Raw genomic sequence first — 17,476 nt, forward strand, 5'->3', positions numbered from 1 at the left:
CACAAGCCAAGAATTCATAGGCTTGGTCAGTGTCTGGAGAAACGCATTAGTTGCATTGCCAGCACAAACAGATGTATCTGGACAAACGCGTCAGTCGCATTGCCAGTACAAACAAGTGTACGCCAAAAGAAACGACACCCAGGTGGTTTGGCAGTGAACTTGCACTTTCATTTAATTCAAGCCCGCCTTCCAAATATCTTAAATTAAGGCGGCCAATTGCATGCCAAACTGGTTGAGATGGATTTGGATTTCAATCACAGGAGACATTTTTCAATATGTGTCCGATTAGTGTAAGACAAAAAAAAAATTTGGATTATCAAAATGGGGTTCTGTTATTTTTTCCTCCAAAATCAATGCATGAATGAAATGTCATACTCCCTAAATCAATTCGGGAACACCATTATTGATATTAATCCATTAGAACGGGGATATTATTCTACAGCATATGGCACAAATAAGCGAATGTTGTAGGCCTATTTATTTTATTTGAGAACTACCAATTTGTATTTATTATTATTATAGACCTACCCATTTACATGTTTTATGTATCTTCTTGGTTCTTTCGGTAAAGTCACGTAGAAGGGAAGTAATAAAATAATAAAAATAAAACATAATAAAATTATTCTCACGACGTTTCGGCCACAACGCAAGCAGCCGTCCTCAGGTGAAAACCAGGTCCGTCGAGGCGACAGAGTCTGAATGAAACTCGTCGTGAGAATAATTTTATTATGTTTTATTTTTATGTTTTATGTATTATAGACCTACCAATACCACCCCCGCAGCTGGGCCAACAAAGGCGTAAAGGAGCCCTCCATCGAGCGACAGCCAGCAACTGAAAAACAACGAATTTGGGGAAAAATCACGCACACGCATTGATTTTTGTAACGCTTTCCATCATGTGTTCAGTCCTACAAAGTGTTTCATAATTATCGGTACAGAAACTGATTGCTAGCTTTTAAGGCAAAAAGCAATTGCTTATTTGCAAATAGCATATTTTGCTCCGCTTTGGGTCTTCAAGTTTTGGGCAACGCTATGAATCAAGTTGGCTAGCTTTCTCTAAGATAAGCCCTTAATATCTACACACCTTTATACTATCATGATATCATGCAACGGACAGACAGAGCTAATGCTTGAGTAACACTGTTGCGTATATATCATTATTTTCAATTGAGATATGAATTGGGAAACAGGGAATCGCACACACATACGGCTGAGTAGTCAATTTGTAAACATGTGCAGTGGTGGAGGGCACAATAAAAATACATTACAGGGGCCCTGCCACTGCCCTTTTGAGGAGAGAGTATGCCCACTGCATTTACAACTCGGTTATAAGAGGCAACTCTGATTTAAAATAAACAACATTAGCATGAAAGTGCAAGACGTGACAGGCTCCACTATTTACTGTTTGGGCAGAGGGGAAAAAAAGGTCAAATATTCTCTGTGCAGTTTAATTAATTCGGATGTGTCCAACTACTCAAACAAATGTTTGTATAATCTCGGGCGTGTTATTTATTCTTCTAATTGGACTACAAACACGAATAAGAGGGAGCACAAAAAACAACTTTCTGTAACCGAAGCTTGATCCTGAGATGCTAAACATGACATGTCAAGATGTTAAGATAGTGCGACATTAATTCCCCCCTTTCATTTACTCTACATATGCATCAGCAGCATCGTAATTAAATTAATTGCCAGACCTTGCTGTCCTATGGCTATACCACTACAAACTTCACAGATGCATGCAACTTATGTTTGAGATGCCAACTAGAATGGGCTCATTGTGAAATGATTTTAACTGACAACACAAGCGGGACTTATGAGGCTATTAAATGTTCTAATGTCACCGTGACCAAATAATTGTAACGACTACTTACTACTGAATGGTCCCATATCCCTTTGTCTTCGTGAAGCCGACAGAAATAGCAACGATAAGAGCAGGAAGACCTGTGCATGAATTAAAAAAAAACTGTCAGCGTGTGCTCTACGAAGATTGCTTCAAACAATATATACACGTTGTATGCACGCATACACAAATGGTCAGTTGGAATACGGTTTTACGTTGTTGAGTTTTGTTAAAGACTTGTTCCTCACGATAATGTTTCAAGTGGCTCTCTCTTTACTCTGCACATGGCAAGTGCTGCGTTTCACAGACGCAGTCCGCAGTAGTTTCACAGCGAGAAACGACGTTTCCACTATGTATAACCCCAATTGAGTACTTGGCAGGTAACGCTTCAAATTTAGAAAATTTGGACCACGATTGCCAGAACACAATGGCCTGACCCTTTCGAATGATATCACATGACCTCGAACGGTCACTGTGAAACGGACAGCACGTAAAATTTATGGCAAGTACGCCAAGGATGCCTGCCGGAATAAAACCGCAAAACCTTCGCAACAAGCGGCAAAGGCATTGCCGCTCAGCCGTGTTCCCGCTCGCAAAGGTCATTGGGTATGTAAGCACTGGTTTGCAAGAAACATTTAAAGGTTCCCGCCTGATAACGGGTTTATTTAACCCACAAAGACTCGGCCCGTACAGCAACGTGTGTTTGCAATGCACGGCACGTATCACAAGTCGGTCACTGACCCCATCCGAGGCAGAGGAACCGCTTGCGGACGATCTTGCTGCGCTGCTGCCCTGTGACGGCAAGGTAGGACTGCCAGGCCTCGGTGAGAACCCAGCAGAAGGACGCCAAAAAGAAGAAATGGAGGAAAGCAGCGATCGCTGTGCAGAAGGCCTGCAGTTAAAGAATACAAAACACATAACGCGTTTTTCTGGAAACTTTTGCGCAAGAGCATATGCAAGCAGGACCCTATAATGTTTCTCCACATAGCAAAACAAATGTTTTAATCCATTGGCATTATGAGTTTCCATACCAATATTATTCAGCAGCATTTGTTTAAGCAAGCAAACTCTGGACCAGTTTTGACCTACTGGGTCTCATAAGCAGTCGGCCATCTTTGATCGAAGTTGCTACTGTGCCAGGCATGAGCTAATTATCCAAGATATTGGGCCCTGATCAAGGAAAAACAAGTGATATTTTATATACACTCATGCATTATCGTGGAGCACTATGGGTAAAATCAAACATCAGCATAACGTCATTGTATATCTGTACATGTTAATACAAATGTTTTAGTTTATTGGCTTTTCAGAAAAATATGATCCAATAGCATTAGTCTCAAAAGCCAATAGACCAATATTATTCATTAATATAGATTAGCAAAGCCAATATGTAAATTGACTATTTGTATTGATATGGGGAGACAGAAATTAGTTGTGTGTGTGTATATAAAGCTAAAAGAGGACTGGTATGGTGTCAATGCAGGAATTAAGCATTAGCTTATCATGCTATTTGCACATCTTTTCTGATTAACTGCTTATATTTTTGCATTTCGCAAAAATGTTAAATTGTCAGTGATTGCAAAAGTCCTGTAAAATATCGTGCCATTTTTTGATTGTTATAAAAAACATTTCAAACCTTATTATTGAGCTGTGCTTGTCCTGCCACAATGAGGGAGTTGGATAAGATGATGGAAACACAGAAGTTGATCAAAATAACAGATCTTTCTGATTTGATTGACCTGCAAAAACAGAAGGAAAAGCTATTGATGTTATTGGAACAAATTTGCGTGCATTTTTTTACCATCGCAAAAGTTAACTATTTCATACGGGGAAATGTGCGTCAACAAAACAGATCTTGGGTCGCAAATTATGAACATGAGCAATTTGAATTAAAAAAAAGCATCTAAATCAAGTGCATCTCAAGAAAACATACAATAGTGAGAAGGACAAAAAAACACCCCACACATTCTTCAATTTACTAATTAAAAGCTGCACTGAATGTCAAGAGTCATTCAGAAGGATCCCGGGAGAGGGTTTGAGAGGGTCACGACTGATTTGTTTTAAGTAAACGTGAAAAGCCTACCTCCAAAAGATGCAGTACATGATCATTAAGCAGACAAGTGCGAGAGAAGAGACGCCACATCCAATGACGAGGGGAAATGACGACGCCTCTGCAATGTCCATCTTTGGCTGCAAAAAACGAGACGTTTTAACTGAACGCATGCATACATATCGTGCAGCACGTTTCACTGCACTCGAAAAACGAATCAATGCGATGCATATGATATATAGTTCTAGTTCCAACGATATTTAACTGAATTTCTATTTTCATTAGCACGGCCCACACCTCCGATTGCCACTGCTGGCTACATACGGTGCCAAAGATGTTCAACATACATACAAACACAATGATACACGATTTACCACGAAAAATTTACCACAATTAAGATGGTAATCACAATTACAAACTAACTACGATGAGTATTAATTTCGGCATGTGGCCAAAGGGTGTGTATATATGTATAAGGATGTGTTTCCAATTTTTTTATTAATCGGCCAAATCTTACACTCAAGAGTAGACTTGAAATTATGGATGATCGAGACAAAAAAAAAATTCCCGAAAGTATGACTCCACAGGAAACTACCTCACTAATACTCTTTGGTTTTTTCGGTAAAGTCACGTAGGTAAAGAATAAAATAAAAATTAATTAAATCACGACGTTTCGGAGGCAACACACCTTGATACAGTCATTTTGCTGTGACGGTGCCACCTGAAGACGAAAGCTTGTGTTGCCTCCGAAACGTCGTCAAAGAGTATGGACCCTTGCAGTCACGAAAACTTCAAATCTACCTCACTAATGTTACATCACTTCTGTACTTTTCCCAGCCAAAAATAGGGGGGCACGGTGGCATGATTCCTCACACGAAGAAGCGTGACATTATTACAAAATATAAATGATCAGAAAATCCATAAAATGATCCAAAAATGTCCTAGAAAATCGAAATCTATTTCTGAAACGTTTAAATCTGAACTTATCTCCGGCGCATACAAATTCACCAACACTCCCATTCGACCAACTTAAAAAAAATTAAGTACACCATGCGATTTCGCGAATGTAGCAGTGTTGAGATGACCTGTCAAACTGTCCGCTTGACAGAATCTCTGGTGCTAAATGTGCAAGCATCATGTTCCTGTTGGCAGTAATGTATCGCGTGAAGAGAATGCAATTGGAAAAAGAATGTTGCAGAGTGGAAAAGATTCTGGGGCTTTAATCTGACAGAGGACAATAACGTGTGGGCCTGCGGGAGGTGTAAATCCACTGTGGGCAATGTCTTAATGGCTTTCCTGCCCTCGGCAGCTGAGAAGAGACCACAGACGATTTTTTTGGGGGGGGGGGGGGCGGGAGGAAGAATATAACCGCAAACTGGAATAAAATAATAATTTTCTAAAATGTTGTTAACAATTAATTGGCGATGCGTCTGATGTTCAAGGGGAGATTATATGTACTGCTGAAAAACATCTTGCGTTTTACGTAAGGAGTTTATTATTTAGTTTTACGAACAAACCAAATGTCATTTTTTTTTATTATACTGAAGATAAATGTGTAAGCAAACATAACCAGCAACATCATGTATATATCAGCAGTGCTTGTTAGTTACTTTGGCTGTTATTCCTTATTGCCACGTTTGTACGTAAAACATCACAGCGCCGGCAACGCAGCAAGAAGAGCAAACATTGTCAAATATCCCCTACATTTTATTAGGTTCCTTTGTATATTTGTTGCCTAAAATAACATTCACTGCCCAATGCTTTCTTTATTTTCTTTTGAAAAAAAAAGCATCCATCGAAATTGCTTTGGCAGTCAAATTGGCAGAACAAGATTAAAATAATTGTTGCATTGGAGGGGCTTTTTTGTGATGACCTGGGGGTAACTGAAGGAATGGTACTCAATTTAGAGATGAGCGGCCAGTTCTGTGGGGATCACTAAGCGGGCCCTCTTCCGTGCAAAGATCAAAGCTTTATCGACCACTCCCAGGAAACACTAGGGCACTTGCATGTGGGAGTCCAGTTTGAATTACCAGCAGGCAATTGCCTCTTTCGCTTATTCATCAGATTGCATTTTATCCACCCTTTTTTCGCTTCTAAAATGCACATTGCATATTCCGCTTACACAATTTCCCTATTCGTTTAACAATACGCCCATAGATTGCATTGCCGTAATAAAATAACAAGTGGCACTCGAACCTGAGTTTTTTTCCCTCTCTCTCTCTGGCTCTTTTTTAAACAACTAATATAAAAATACAAAAAAAACACACAACGTAAATTATTAGGCAAAACAGCAATTTAATGCAGGTGTATTTGAGTTAATAAAATTCGTGCACATTACCCATTGCTTACAATGTCGGCATTTGTAGACAATATCACACGGCAAATGTTAAGCCGGTAAAATGCGTTGTGGTCGAACTGCACTATGCTGAAGAAACATGACCCCACGCAGAGACGTCTCTGCACAGCTTCCAATTCCCATCAACTCAAAATTAATTAGGGTGCAACCGCGAAAGTAAAAAAAACATCGCATTGTAATGGACAGACAAAAAAAATCCCAAACGTTATTACGGGAAACCTAACAAAAAAAACATTTCATCAAACACCTCAATAAAATCGAGCCCCACGATTTAAATAAATGTATTATGCATACAGAACATAACTAACGGCAGACAAAACACCAAGAGATATTAAACAGGCTCAGTGAATATATTTACATCCATCAGCCGTCTGTTTACAGTTCAGATTTGCTACTGATTTAGCACGCCGGAAGATTACTGTCAAGATAAACCACAAATCTTTGTCATTTTTTTTCTTGCAAAAATATTATTTTTGGAACAGCCAACGGTATGCTCCGCATTTTAACCATTTGCATGCGATCTGGAATTGCGCGTTTAATAGAAAAAAAAAGAGTGGAGGACGCGATGTTTAATGCATTGCATCGGAGCCTCTGCACTTACCTCTTGAGGCAGTGGATAGGGAGACAAAATGGCGAAGGCGGAGAAGCCATTACAGAGGCATCTGGTCTGCCAGGAATCTCCGAGCACGGTGGCGCATGGCTGTCCCAACCAGCCCTCCGCACGTCCGTGCCTTACGGGCGCACAGCGCGCACATCAGCGACAGACGCGTACAATTTTGGACTCGCGTGAACGATTCACACTCATTGCATCGGCGGGCACACGCGCGCGCGCGCACGTGTCACAAACACAGGCGCAGCCAAGGCAAAAGAAAACAAGAGAGAGGCTTGGTACATGTGGAGTGCAGCAACGAGCCGCCAGATGATACGAGATGAAAGCCGCTCTGAGCAAAAGTGCAATGGGGTGGAACGGGAACGGATGAGTGATTTTTTGATAATGAAATTAATGCCCTAGATTCCGTGCGCTATCCCTGGTGACCAACCACATATGTACAATAAATGGTGCTTTGAAATGGCCAAGCTTGGGCACAATGTAGACGCAGTGTTATGAATATATTCGCGCCGACTTAGTTACCGTGCATTGAAAAAAAAAACTTGATGTTTTGACCAATAGAAATTAAATAAAAGTTAGCCAGAAAATAAATCTCAAGTCTCACGTGACTCTGATAGAGATTACATGTCAACATATGTTATTTATAAGGAATAAAGTAGTAACTACGTGATCATAGTTTAATTTGTATAATCAGTTTGTTGCCATTTAGAGTCATATCTCACGTGGATGTTAATATATAACTAAGCCAAACTATTGTTAATTTTAATCAGGTAAGACCCAGTGAGCTATAGAGATCTTTTTCAGAAGTTACCTGGCCACAAATGATAGCTCAATGAAGCGGCTCCTCGTGTGGAAATGTATAGCAGCCAAATACTCTAAATGCACGTTTCTAAAATGTGGAGAGAAAAAACGCAGGACCCGGAGAAAAAGAAAAAAAACGACGCAACCACGGAGAGAATACGCACACTCCAAATACACAACAGGCGTCAGGGTCGGGATCGAATCCACGACATCCTGTATAACCAGGCGAGGTTGTTAACATCTCATCACAACCTGTTCTTAAGCACATCCTCTGCACACGACATATGCAACGGTTCCAGTTGGTCACGCTAAATATGCTCGCACAACAACTATTATACCGCTCTTCCACAACCGTTTAATTGCAATTGGATGGCAAATTAAACGACTATTTACCATGCTAAAGTGACATCTGCAACAATTACACACGTGGGCTAAACAGTGGCTTCGCGACAGCCCTGCAACGCACCGCTGGTGTGTGTGCGGTTATTTACGGCTCAGATTATTCTCCGAGCACGTGAGACAAAAGGTCTTCTTCGTCATCTTCTTTCTCCCTTCACCGGCCAAATTGAATCGCGCCGCACTCGGCAATTACCAATCGTATTTTGAGCGGGTTAATCGCACAAAAAGAAATAACCGGCACACGTCCATTAAGACAATTAAACACGAGCGTGCCCACAAGTGCCGCCCTGCCTGCAAGCTTGTTACCGCCAAATGTACCGCCAAATGACATTTAGCATTTCGCGTAACAGTAACAAAAACAGGAATTCCCGACTGCATACCTGTCAACCCCTTATCGGTGCCCTACCTTATTACAGACCAATTCAGACCTTATTGGTCACCCCGTGCCCCTTATAAATCTCAACGTTGATCCTACAAAGTCCCCATCACAAGGGAGAAGCAGAAACTAATATCCAATTACCACCACTACACTCACCACTAGTACACTCACTAGTATACTCACCACTACATACCTGTCAACCACTTATCAATGCCTATCCTTGTTGTAGACCAATTCAGATCTTATTGGTCACCCCGTACCCCTTACAAATCTTAACGTTCCCCCTACAAAGTCCCATCACAAGGGAGAAACGCAACCAAATAGACAAAAAAATGTGCCCGTATGGAAACGCCGTATGGACCTGAAAACCCAATTCCCCTGTACAAGAACACGGGGTTTAAACCGTGTGGTGGGTTGTCAGCTAAGCGACTTTCGCTGAGCGGCCGGTCGTGCCTCTTGCGTTCTCGCACCCACACCACCACCACCACGGCCACCCTCGCTCTGTGCTCGCAGAGCCGCCGAGTATGAAAATGATGGCCCTGCCATGAATACAAATCGTCGGGGCGAAGGGAATTGACAAAAAAAAAGTCGAGGAGGCTGCTACACCACCACCCCCGCCTCCTCCACCACTCCTCTCCCCACCTTCCAGCGGCACTCTGCGCTAAATGCCAAGACGCCTGATGTACTATTGTTTTTAAGTACTATAGAGTATGGGACTATCAGCTCTGTAGTGTTTGCGGGGGGAGGGAGGGGTGCAGGAGCAGACCTCCATCCCCCCCCACCTCTGCTTAAAGCGTTTAGTCACCCTTCTAAATTACTTGTCTAAGTAAATAAATGCGGGTAACGGGTAAATGGAAGCGGATCATGAAACACTTGTGTTTAAAGTTTGTTGATTGTGCCCCATCCTGGGTTAGTATACGCCCCTCCCCCCTGTTCATGCATTCCACTCATAGTGTATGTGGCTTTTTTTTACAGAGCATGTCAAATTAGAATTGCGCAAATGATTAGCAATTAAAATTGTTTCACTTGTGATTACGATTCACGCCAAAGTACAGATCGGACTGTCCCAGGAATGTTCCCAGCAGTCGTACTGCGTTAATATAAAAAAGAAAATTCCCCTCCGGAAAAAAACAGAACAACACAATGAAGTCACTCAGGATTAGTATTCAGAGTCTGCGGTGTGTAAGCAGACAATGAGTTTACTACAACTACTACTTTGCTTTGGGCAGTGTTTATGAACGCAGTGGGGTTATTTTTGTTGCAGTGTCACTGCAGATTGTTAATCCCACTCATATTATTTTACCCATAGGTTCTGAATGGTGATGATGTGACAATCGTAACAAAAATATCCCGTGGGGCTATCCTTTTCAGAGGGCATGCGATGAAACATTGAACAATCAATTAACATTGACGCATGCAACAAATAACTTATTTCGGAATCGATGATTTTTCCTCTCATCGGGAAATTACAGGCAACGGCATATGTTAATGTCACAGTCAGGATAATGGAGCAAAACTAATGTACAGATAGGAAAAAAAACACGATAAAAATTAGGTGGTAAAATTGATATAAAAAAAAGATTAAGCTCTTGAATCGAATCCCGTTCAGTAAATTGTGACACTTTGTCACACTTTCAGAATGGGTTGCATGCCTGCTCTCTACCGAAGATGGAAATGTGGGGTCTTTACCGGAGGCTACATTTTAGACTCGCCCGGACTACACGGGGTCTCACCCTGACAGGAGACAATACATCATGCAGCAGGTGCACTGGGGCACGTTGTTATTCCCTAAACAACTGAACCAAAGGTTTCAAACAAGACACGGACATTGTGCAAAATGCTAAAACAAAAAAGTTCCATCGGCATTTCCTCAACAGTGCATTGTGGTCTGAGATCACCAGCGAAATAAATTTCAGCAAATGATATTCATAATACCAATTGGAACCTATGATATTCATAATGTAAATGTACAGCGATCTGCATGGGGTTATATTCTTATTGCACTGAACAAATGTTAATGGGAGCATAATGACAGGAGATTAATTGACATGCGTGATGAGAGACGGATTTGGTGGAAATGCTGGTGATGCTCATGCCAACAGCTTTGCAAGCTACACGAAGTAGACTGTTTTTTGGAACTCATTTCAACTGGACATCTGTGCCTTTACAGTGACGTACTACATTTAATGGTCAAAGATTACACTGCAGTTGAATGATAGTCTGGCCTGGCGTTCCATGCGTATCACATGTAACGTACAGTATTATGTTATTGAAGTTCATGTCATTATATTTTATATATGTACGCATACAGTACATGATGGTACGACACTTTTCACACCTCCGATTAGCACGGTTGGCTACGTACGGTGTGAAAGAAGTTCAACATAGTACGTACAAAAATGTTTTCACATAACAGTTGCTATAGAAGCCGTTCGTAATGTATTCCCTGCAAAACGATCATGAAGACGGCAGGGTAAATGCGCAGTGGGTGATGCCTGATTGGAGACGTCGCAACAGATTCACCATACCAACACTGGTCTTTACAAAAAAAACACACACACATTATCAAATAATCGACGCACAATGCGCCGTGTTATTTAACATCAACCGCCGTTAGTCGCAGTCAAAGAAAACTTAGTATTCACTGCCATCTGGAGGTGTCAACAACCAGAGAGAGGGATGTAAGTCAGTGAAAGCAGCAACTTCCCTGACGTGAATGCTAATGAGGCCGGTTTCATTTGCAACCATGCAAATGAGCTGCTTTCCTGCGCAAAGTCCACAAACAGATGAAGCAAAAGTTGCATACTTACATTTGGGTGTAATTCCAAAAGACGCAGAACGATTCAGTCGTTGACTGCAAAGACAAATGAACAAAGCAACTTTTATCTGTGAGCCTTCTGCAAATTATTACGCTGGCCAGAAGCCACTGCCGCACTTATGAGATTTGAGGGTGCTCTACCCAGTGACTTGTTCCCCATGCTTATTGGTTAGATTACCATCAGGTTCGAAAGAATGAGAAAATCGCCCCCCACCACGCTCCCACCACGAATATAGTAGGAGTTCGTCATCTACAATGATAAATTAAAATCTACACAACCATTGGCTACCAGGCCAGTTTTCGAGCCCACCACACGAGCATGACTGCGAATTTCAAGGTTTCCGTCATCGGCAATCAGCACTGGTCTCGCCGTTCTTGAAGAGAGGGAAAAAATGCAGAATCCAAAGAATACTGTGACTTTTTTGTTTTTATCCCAAAGGCTGTGGGTGTCTCTTAGACCGTATCTATAACGTATTAGAGGTGTCCAGAGTCCCAGCAGCACTCCCTGTCACAGTGCCTCCGTATTACTCATCACCGCTACCACCACCACCACCATCAAGCGTTCCTGCAACCCAGCTAAAAATTTCTTTTTTTTCGTGACCAAAATGCAACCAACCGTTGTGGGTAAGCCTCGGCTGAAACAACCGTTGATAGAACCGCAAGATTGCAAACTCCGACTCGGCGAACCTGCGATGCAACATCTGTCTGTGTACTCACGTTGTTCAGGTGCGAGAGCGTGATCTCAATTGGAACATCGATGGCACTGGGCATGGGTCGCATCGTGAGGGCAAACACCTTAGAATTCACAATCGTCGAGTTCCTGCGCGAGGAGGGAACAACGCGGCACTTTGTTGTTATTTTGCATGTGCGTATCAATCGAGAGATGGCGCAGTGCACTTGCTAAACAACAGAAATTTGACATTTATCAACACGGATGTACAGTGGTTTAAATGTGACCAGCATTTTGAAAGCAAAGAGATTGAGTGCATTCGAAGAAATCACAGCCACAATGTTGGCAGACAACAAGGACTCTATTGAATGTCCATGCGACGCACATCGCAACGCCACGGTGGGCATGTTGGAGGGTTAGAGGGATGGGAATTACGTGAAAAAAAACATCTCTCAGGAATTACCAACAGATTACTTGGTCTCTTGAGTTTTCAAGCGGTTAAGCAAAATAAACTTAAAGTCACGCTACCAAGATGTATATGTGTATAGTTGTATTGACCTATCATAAAACTGGAATTTAACTATCATTTTTAATCTAATAATGGATGATACCTTTATCGACACCCGATGCAGTGAGTGTAATAGCATCAGGCTACACATGTGCTTGGAGACAAAGAATAAATAAGTCAGCTGTCTTGGGAAGAACGACAATACATGAGGGATTGCGATACCATGTGTTATTTTACAAAGGCAAGCAGAATCTGCAATTCCATTGCGATAAATAATTTAATTCCTGATGTCAAGAGTATAATACTGAGAAACTAGATTTTAATATAGACAAGTATGTCACCGATGCATTGCATACTCAGTTAAATTAAAAACATTAAAATGTGTAGCTTCATTTTTCTAAAGGTATGCCAATGTGATTTAAAAAAAAGCTTATTTCACTGTTTAAAAATGTGCTCTGTCAAAATTTTATTATTACATTCTGACATGAATTTTAAGTTATACATTAATTCTTAACTGAAAGTAAAGTTTGCTGTGTGTTTTCACGTAATAATAATAAATGTCTCAGCAAATATTAGCTTATACAGTATTCAGTATTCTTAACTACATTAGTACTAACTCGACTCATCCAGCAGTGAATAATGAGGCTCTGACATTTAACTGTCTTCACATGTAACATTTTAGATCGTATTTTATTCATATAGGTTAGCAGATCTTTCGTACAAAGCCAATAAACAGGGTTTTTTTTCTATTTAATGACAGTTCTAACTATGGCAGACTTAAAATGTGTTCTGCTAACATGAATGCCATATTTTCAAATAATATAGAACAATGAAAAAGCTAATTTATATGCAGAAGAACAGATGTTTTTTTTAATTTCGAATAATAATGTGCAACTTTCTCTCAATCCACTGCTGGATGAAACCTTCCCCATGCTCTGTTCGTCACAGGAATAATTTGTTCATACTTTGCAACGCTGGTCAGTGCGAGTTGAGAAACTCATTACTTTCCAACGATCGGTTTAGATGTCACCTGGCAGCGATGACAGCCATTGCCAAGGATCGAACTTATCGGGCTGGGTTCACAGTGCGTTAACCAATGCACCACAATTCCACCCGATGCATTAATATTGCACTAAATTAATCAACTGTATAACGAATTGCTATACATCTAAAATAAATCAGTATTTAAAATGTAAGGATTTGGTATCGACAAAACAATACTTTGAAATGGAAGATTGCACTGGCAAATTCAAATCGATTCATGAATACGATTTTAATATCTGCAGCATCATAAACCATCCGAGTCTGCGGGTGCGTGGCTCACCTTGTTATTGGAAGGAGCAAGCCTATGTTCTTGTAGAGAATGTTTCCAACAACAGCAAATTCTCCCTTTTCTAAGTAAATTCAAAGAAAACATTTTACAACCGATTGTCAACATTTTAGATGATTATTTTGACCTAAATTCTATCATTTTCATGACTAGCACCGAAGCCAAATAAATTAAGTACATCCCATAACCTCTCTTAGCCATGTAACAATGCATCAGTTCACAAATTAAATTGGACTCGTGTGCTAATGATTCGCACAACATCGAATCACAGTGTGTGAGTAACGAGTTATTAACTATTTATGTGCATATAATGTACATTATGCGGAAACATTGCATGATTTTCTATTCCTGAAAATGCCTCATGTGTTCAGGAGCTAAAAGACAAAGTTCAGGACCTCGTCCATTGAACGAAAACAAACTATGGTGGTGGACTAACAGGTCCATAGTTTGGGTTGCATGGCCAGTCATACTGTGGCGTGTCTTTCATTTTCCACATATTAGATTAAGGCTAACGGAGGAAACAAAAAAGATAACTACACAGACTGGAAAGTATAAATTATACCAACATATTTGAAAGCCGAATCAAAACTGTGATGATTAATCCAATTTCTGGTGGGGTGACTCACAGTGCACCTACACACCTCCTTGACATAGTGTTTACGAGCAAGGTGACACAAAAAAGCATGATATGCAACGTGCTAAGTCAAAATCCTGTCATGAAAATTGTCAATGCATCTTGCGGATCTGACATTTCAAGAAAGAATGACATCTTTGACTGGTAATAAAACGTAATGCATGCTGCAGAGATTTTACGTGAAAAATGCAAATGATTGCAGTTTGCATAGCGAAACATGTTTTGATGTCCTTGTATAATTTACATTTTAAAATGTGAAGGAATGCATGATGCACGTTTCAAATATGCACATATAAACACATGTTAAATATATGTGTATATATATACTCTGGCACAGCTATACATGTCAGGTTTGAAACGTAAAATAATGCATGGTAAAAGTGATTTTCATTGCTGGCATTAAGATATGTAAGATATATTAGCTATAATTCTCATATCGTAGTAAGAAAGGTAGCACAGCAGGTAACATAAAGAGCTGGTTGATGCGTTTGTACTTGATCAATTGTAAATATTTTAACAAGTCTAATTCATATTGGAAATTTTTTTATAGACTGAAATGGCAATGAAAAAAGTGAATTCAAAATTCTGCAACTCAAATGATGTCTATGTATATTCGGTGTAATTATATATCTTTATTTACTCACACAAGACTCAACACTTCTCAAGAATTGATCCTTAATTATTATTATTTTAAAGACAGCACTGTGCCAAGAAGTAAAAACTTTTCAGAACTGGTATGGAGTTAAAAGTTTCACCAATGCAAAGATGACTTTATGTTTAACCCTCACATTGATATTGCTATTATCAATCATCCCCCTTTGGTTGCCAGTCCATCGTTATCCTTCACGATTGGCCATCATCCCATCTAGCAATGTATCCAGCTCATGCCCACTTACTTAACAGTAAATGTGATGATGCCTTCAACCTGTTCTCAAATTCCACGAGTTCCTCCCTCTGTTTCTAGTTGTTAATTCAAGCATCGAAATCCCCATTCTCCGTTGGACACTTAAGCTTTTCTTCCTTTTTTCTTTGTCCATGTTCATGTTCAAATTCTATATTTCATATCAGGTGATATGCACTAATTAAAAACTCCCTTCTTTGCGCAGATTGGTACATCTGTTTTTTGCAATACTAATCATAGTGTTTAAAAAGCACAAAGAGCCTACCAATTTGGCCATTTTACTATCCGATTTGAAAAAGGAAAGAAAAGAAGGTGACAGTGGTTCAGAAACGTGACAAGAAAGGAGGCTGTTTCCAGGTGCTGAGACACAGAAGCAGAAGAAATCAGGAGTAGGGGAAAGGCAGAAAACCAGGTCCGATAGAGCGAGTGGTAAAAGATCTATAAGAGAAGCGATTGAGATTGAGTGAAGCAGTGGCACTAGCTAAAGAAAGATAACCTTGGCAGGAATTGGCACAGCTGCATCGTCCATAACACAAATTCTTTTGGTTAGCTTCGTCACTAGTAAGCTGACAGGAGGGTCAATACATGATACTACATATTGATGCTGCACTACTTATTAATGAACTATGGTGTGCTTAATAGAGTATTATTTTTTATGAAGAGTACTCAATCATATAGTCTTATAAAACTACTTTGGTGTCTTGACTTAAAGCTTTTGTGACTGCAGGAATTCATATTCTTTGGGTCTTTCGGTAAAGCCACGTAGATGGGAAAAAAAAAATATCACGAGGTTTCGATCGCAACACAAGCAATCGTCATCAGGTGAATTGATTGTGTTGCGATCGAAACGTCGTGATATTTTTTTTTATAATTGTTTCTATCTACGTGGCTTTACCGAAAGACTAAAATAATACATTGTGTCGTCATATTTTCACTTATATATATATATCTCAATACATTCGACTACATTTAACTTTTACAACTCATTTTCATTCGGATTTAATTCAATTAATCACTTACGTGCCATGCCCTAAATTCACGAAGCGCAAACAGTAATTATTTGACATTGTGCTTCTCGTAATATATCGGACTGAAATTAAATCTTCCTTACCTGACGGTAGAGAGGATATGACATACTTTGGCACAACCATTTTGTCTTCCAAGTTACGTGCCCACTCCACCATCCCATTCCTGCCTTTCATCGGAAAAATGATGTCTGTGTTGTCCTCCGTGATCAAGAACTTGTAAATGTTGATTACTAAAGAGAACACACGTCTGTTAATTTTGCACTTCACAGAAAGTATAAGCGCGAAACTGAACTCAACTTTAGACTGCAAGTTTGTTCGACGTTGGACCATCTTGACCAGTGTTACAGTGCCTCCCTGTTACGGATTGACAGACAGCAAATGTGAAAACGCTTTCCACTTTAAATAGATAGCGTTATAAATATGTCCTGTTGACAGCATTACACTGCATATATTTCACCATCAAACAGTCCGCTGCTGGATTGGAGACTTCCCCATGCTGTGTGGGCCACGGCAATTAGTTGACCATACTTCATCACCGTTGGTCAGTCCGGGGTTTGTGTAGGCAGATATTATAGACGGGGTGAGCTTATAAGTACAGTACAATAATAGATTTTGCTGCAGTGCTTTCTCCTGCCCGCCTTGTAGCCCTAATGCTCAACAATAATAACAACTTTCGATTTAAAGCTTTCGTGACCGCAGGGATTCATATTCTTGGTTCCTTCGGTAAAGTCACGTAGAAGGGAGATAATAAAATAATACAAATAAAACAATAAAATTCTCACGACGTTTCGATCGCAACACAAGCAATCATCATTAGGTGTGAAAACCACAGCAAGAAAATTAGAAAAAAGTGGCGGTTTTCACACCTGATGATGATTGCTTGTGTTGCAATCGAAACGTCGTGAAAATTGTATTTTTTTTATTTTTTTTACTTTATTATTTCCCTTCTACGTGACTTTACCGAAAGAACCAAGACTAATAATAACAATAATACTAATTAACAGCCCCTTTCTTTATAAATCTCCTGCTTAGTGAAGCTCCTGCGATGGCGTGCCAGTCATGGAAATTGTTTTTTTCACCCCCCCACTGGAGGGAGGGGAGGGGCAAGGGGTAGCCGGGACGAGTTCAGATGTCACTCGACACCGTTGG

At 40.3% G+C, this 17,476-nt stretch overlaps 1 protein-coding gene across 5 annotated transcripts in view; it reads right to left on the bottom strand.

The window, feature by feature from the left end:
- LOC144931729 (adhesion G protein-coupled receptor B3-like) overlaps nt 1-17,476 on the bottom strand; it is a 65,551-nt gene that overhangs the window by 14,634 nt on the left and 33,441 nt on the right. For all 5 annotated transcript variants that reach the window (XM_078855953.1, XM_078855955.1, XM_078855954.1 and 2 more), the window contains 10 exons: nt 16,411-16,557; nt 13,759-13,828; nt 11,974-12,076; nt 11,249-11,292; nt 6,851-6,980; nt 3,927-4,033; nt 3,480-3,582; nt 2,585-2,735; nt 1,875-1,944; nt 766-832 (listed from right to left, as the gene is read on the bottom strand). In XM_078855953.1, coding sequence (XP_078712079.1) covers nt 766-832; nt 1,875-1,944; nt 2,585-2,735; nt 3,480-3,582; nt 3,927-4,033; nt 6,851-6,980; nt 11,249-11,292; nt 11,974-12,076; nt 13,759-13,828; nt 16,411-16,557 — 992 coding nt within the window. The remainder of the gene's footprint in view (nt 1-765; nt 833-1,874; nt 1,945-2,584; nt 2,736-3,479; nt 3,583-3,926; nt 4,034-6,850; nt 6,981-11,248; nt 11,293-11,973; nt 12,077-13,758; nt 13,829-16,410; nt 16,558-17,476) is intronic.

The sequence above is a fragment of the Lampetra fluviatilis genome, chromosome 4 (assembly GCF_964198595.1).
Source record: "Lampetra fluviatilis chromosome 4, kcLamFluv1.1, whole genome shotgun sequence".
In the NCBI taxonomy this organism is placed as follows: Eukaryota; Metazoa; Chordata; class Hyperoartia; order Petromyzontiformes; family Petromyzontidae; genus Lampetra; species Lampetra fluviatilis.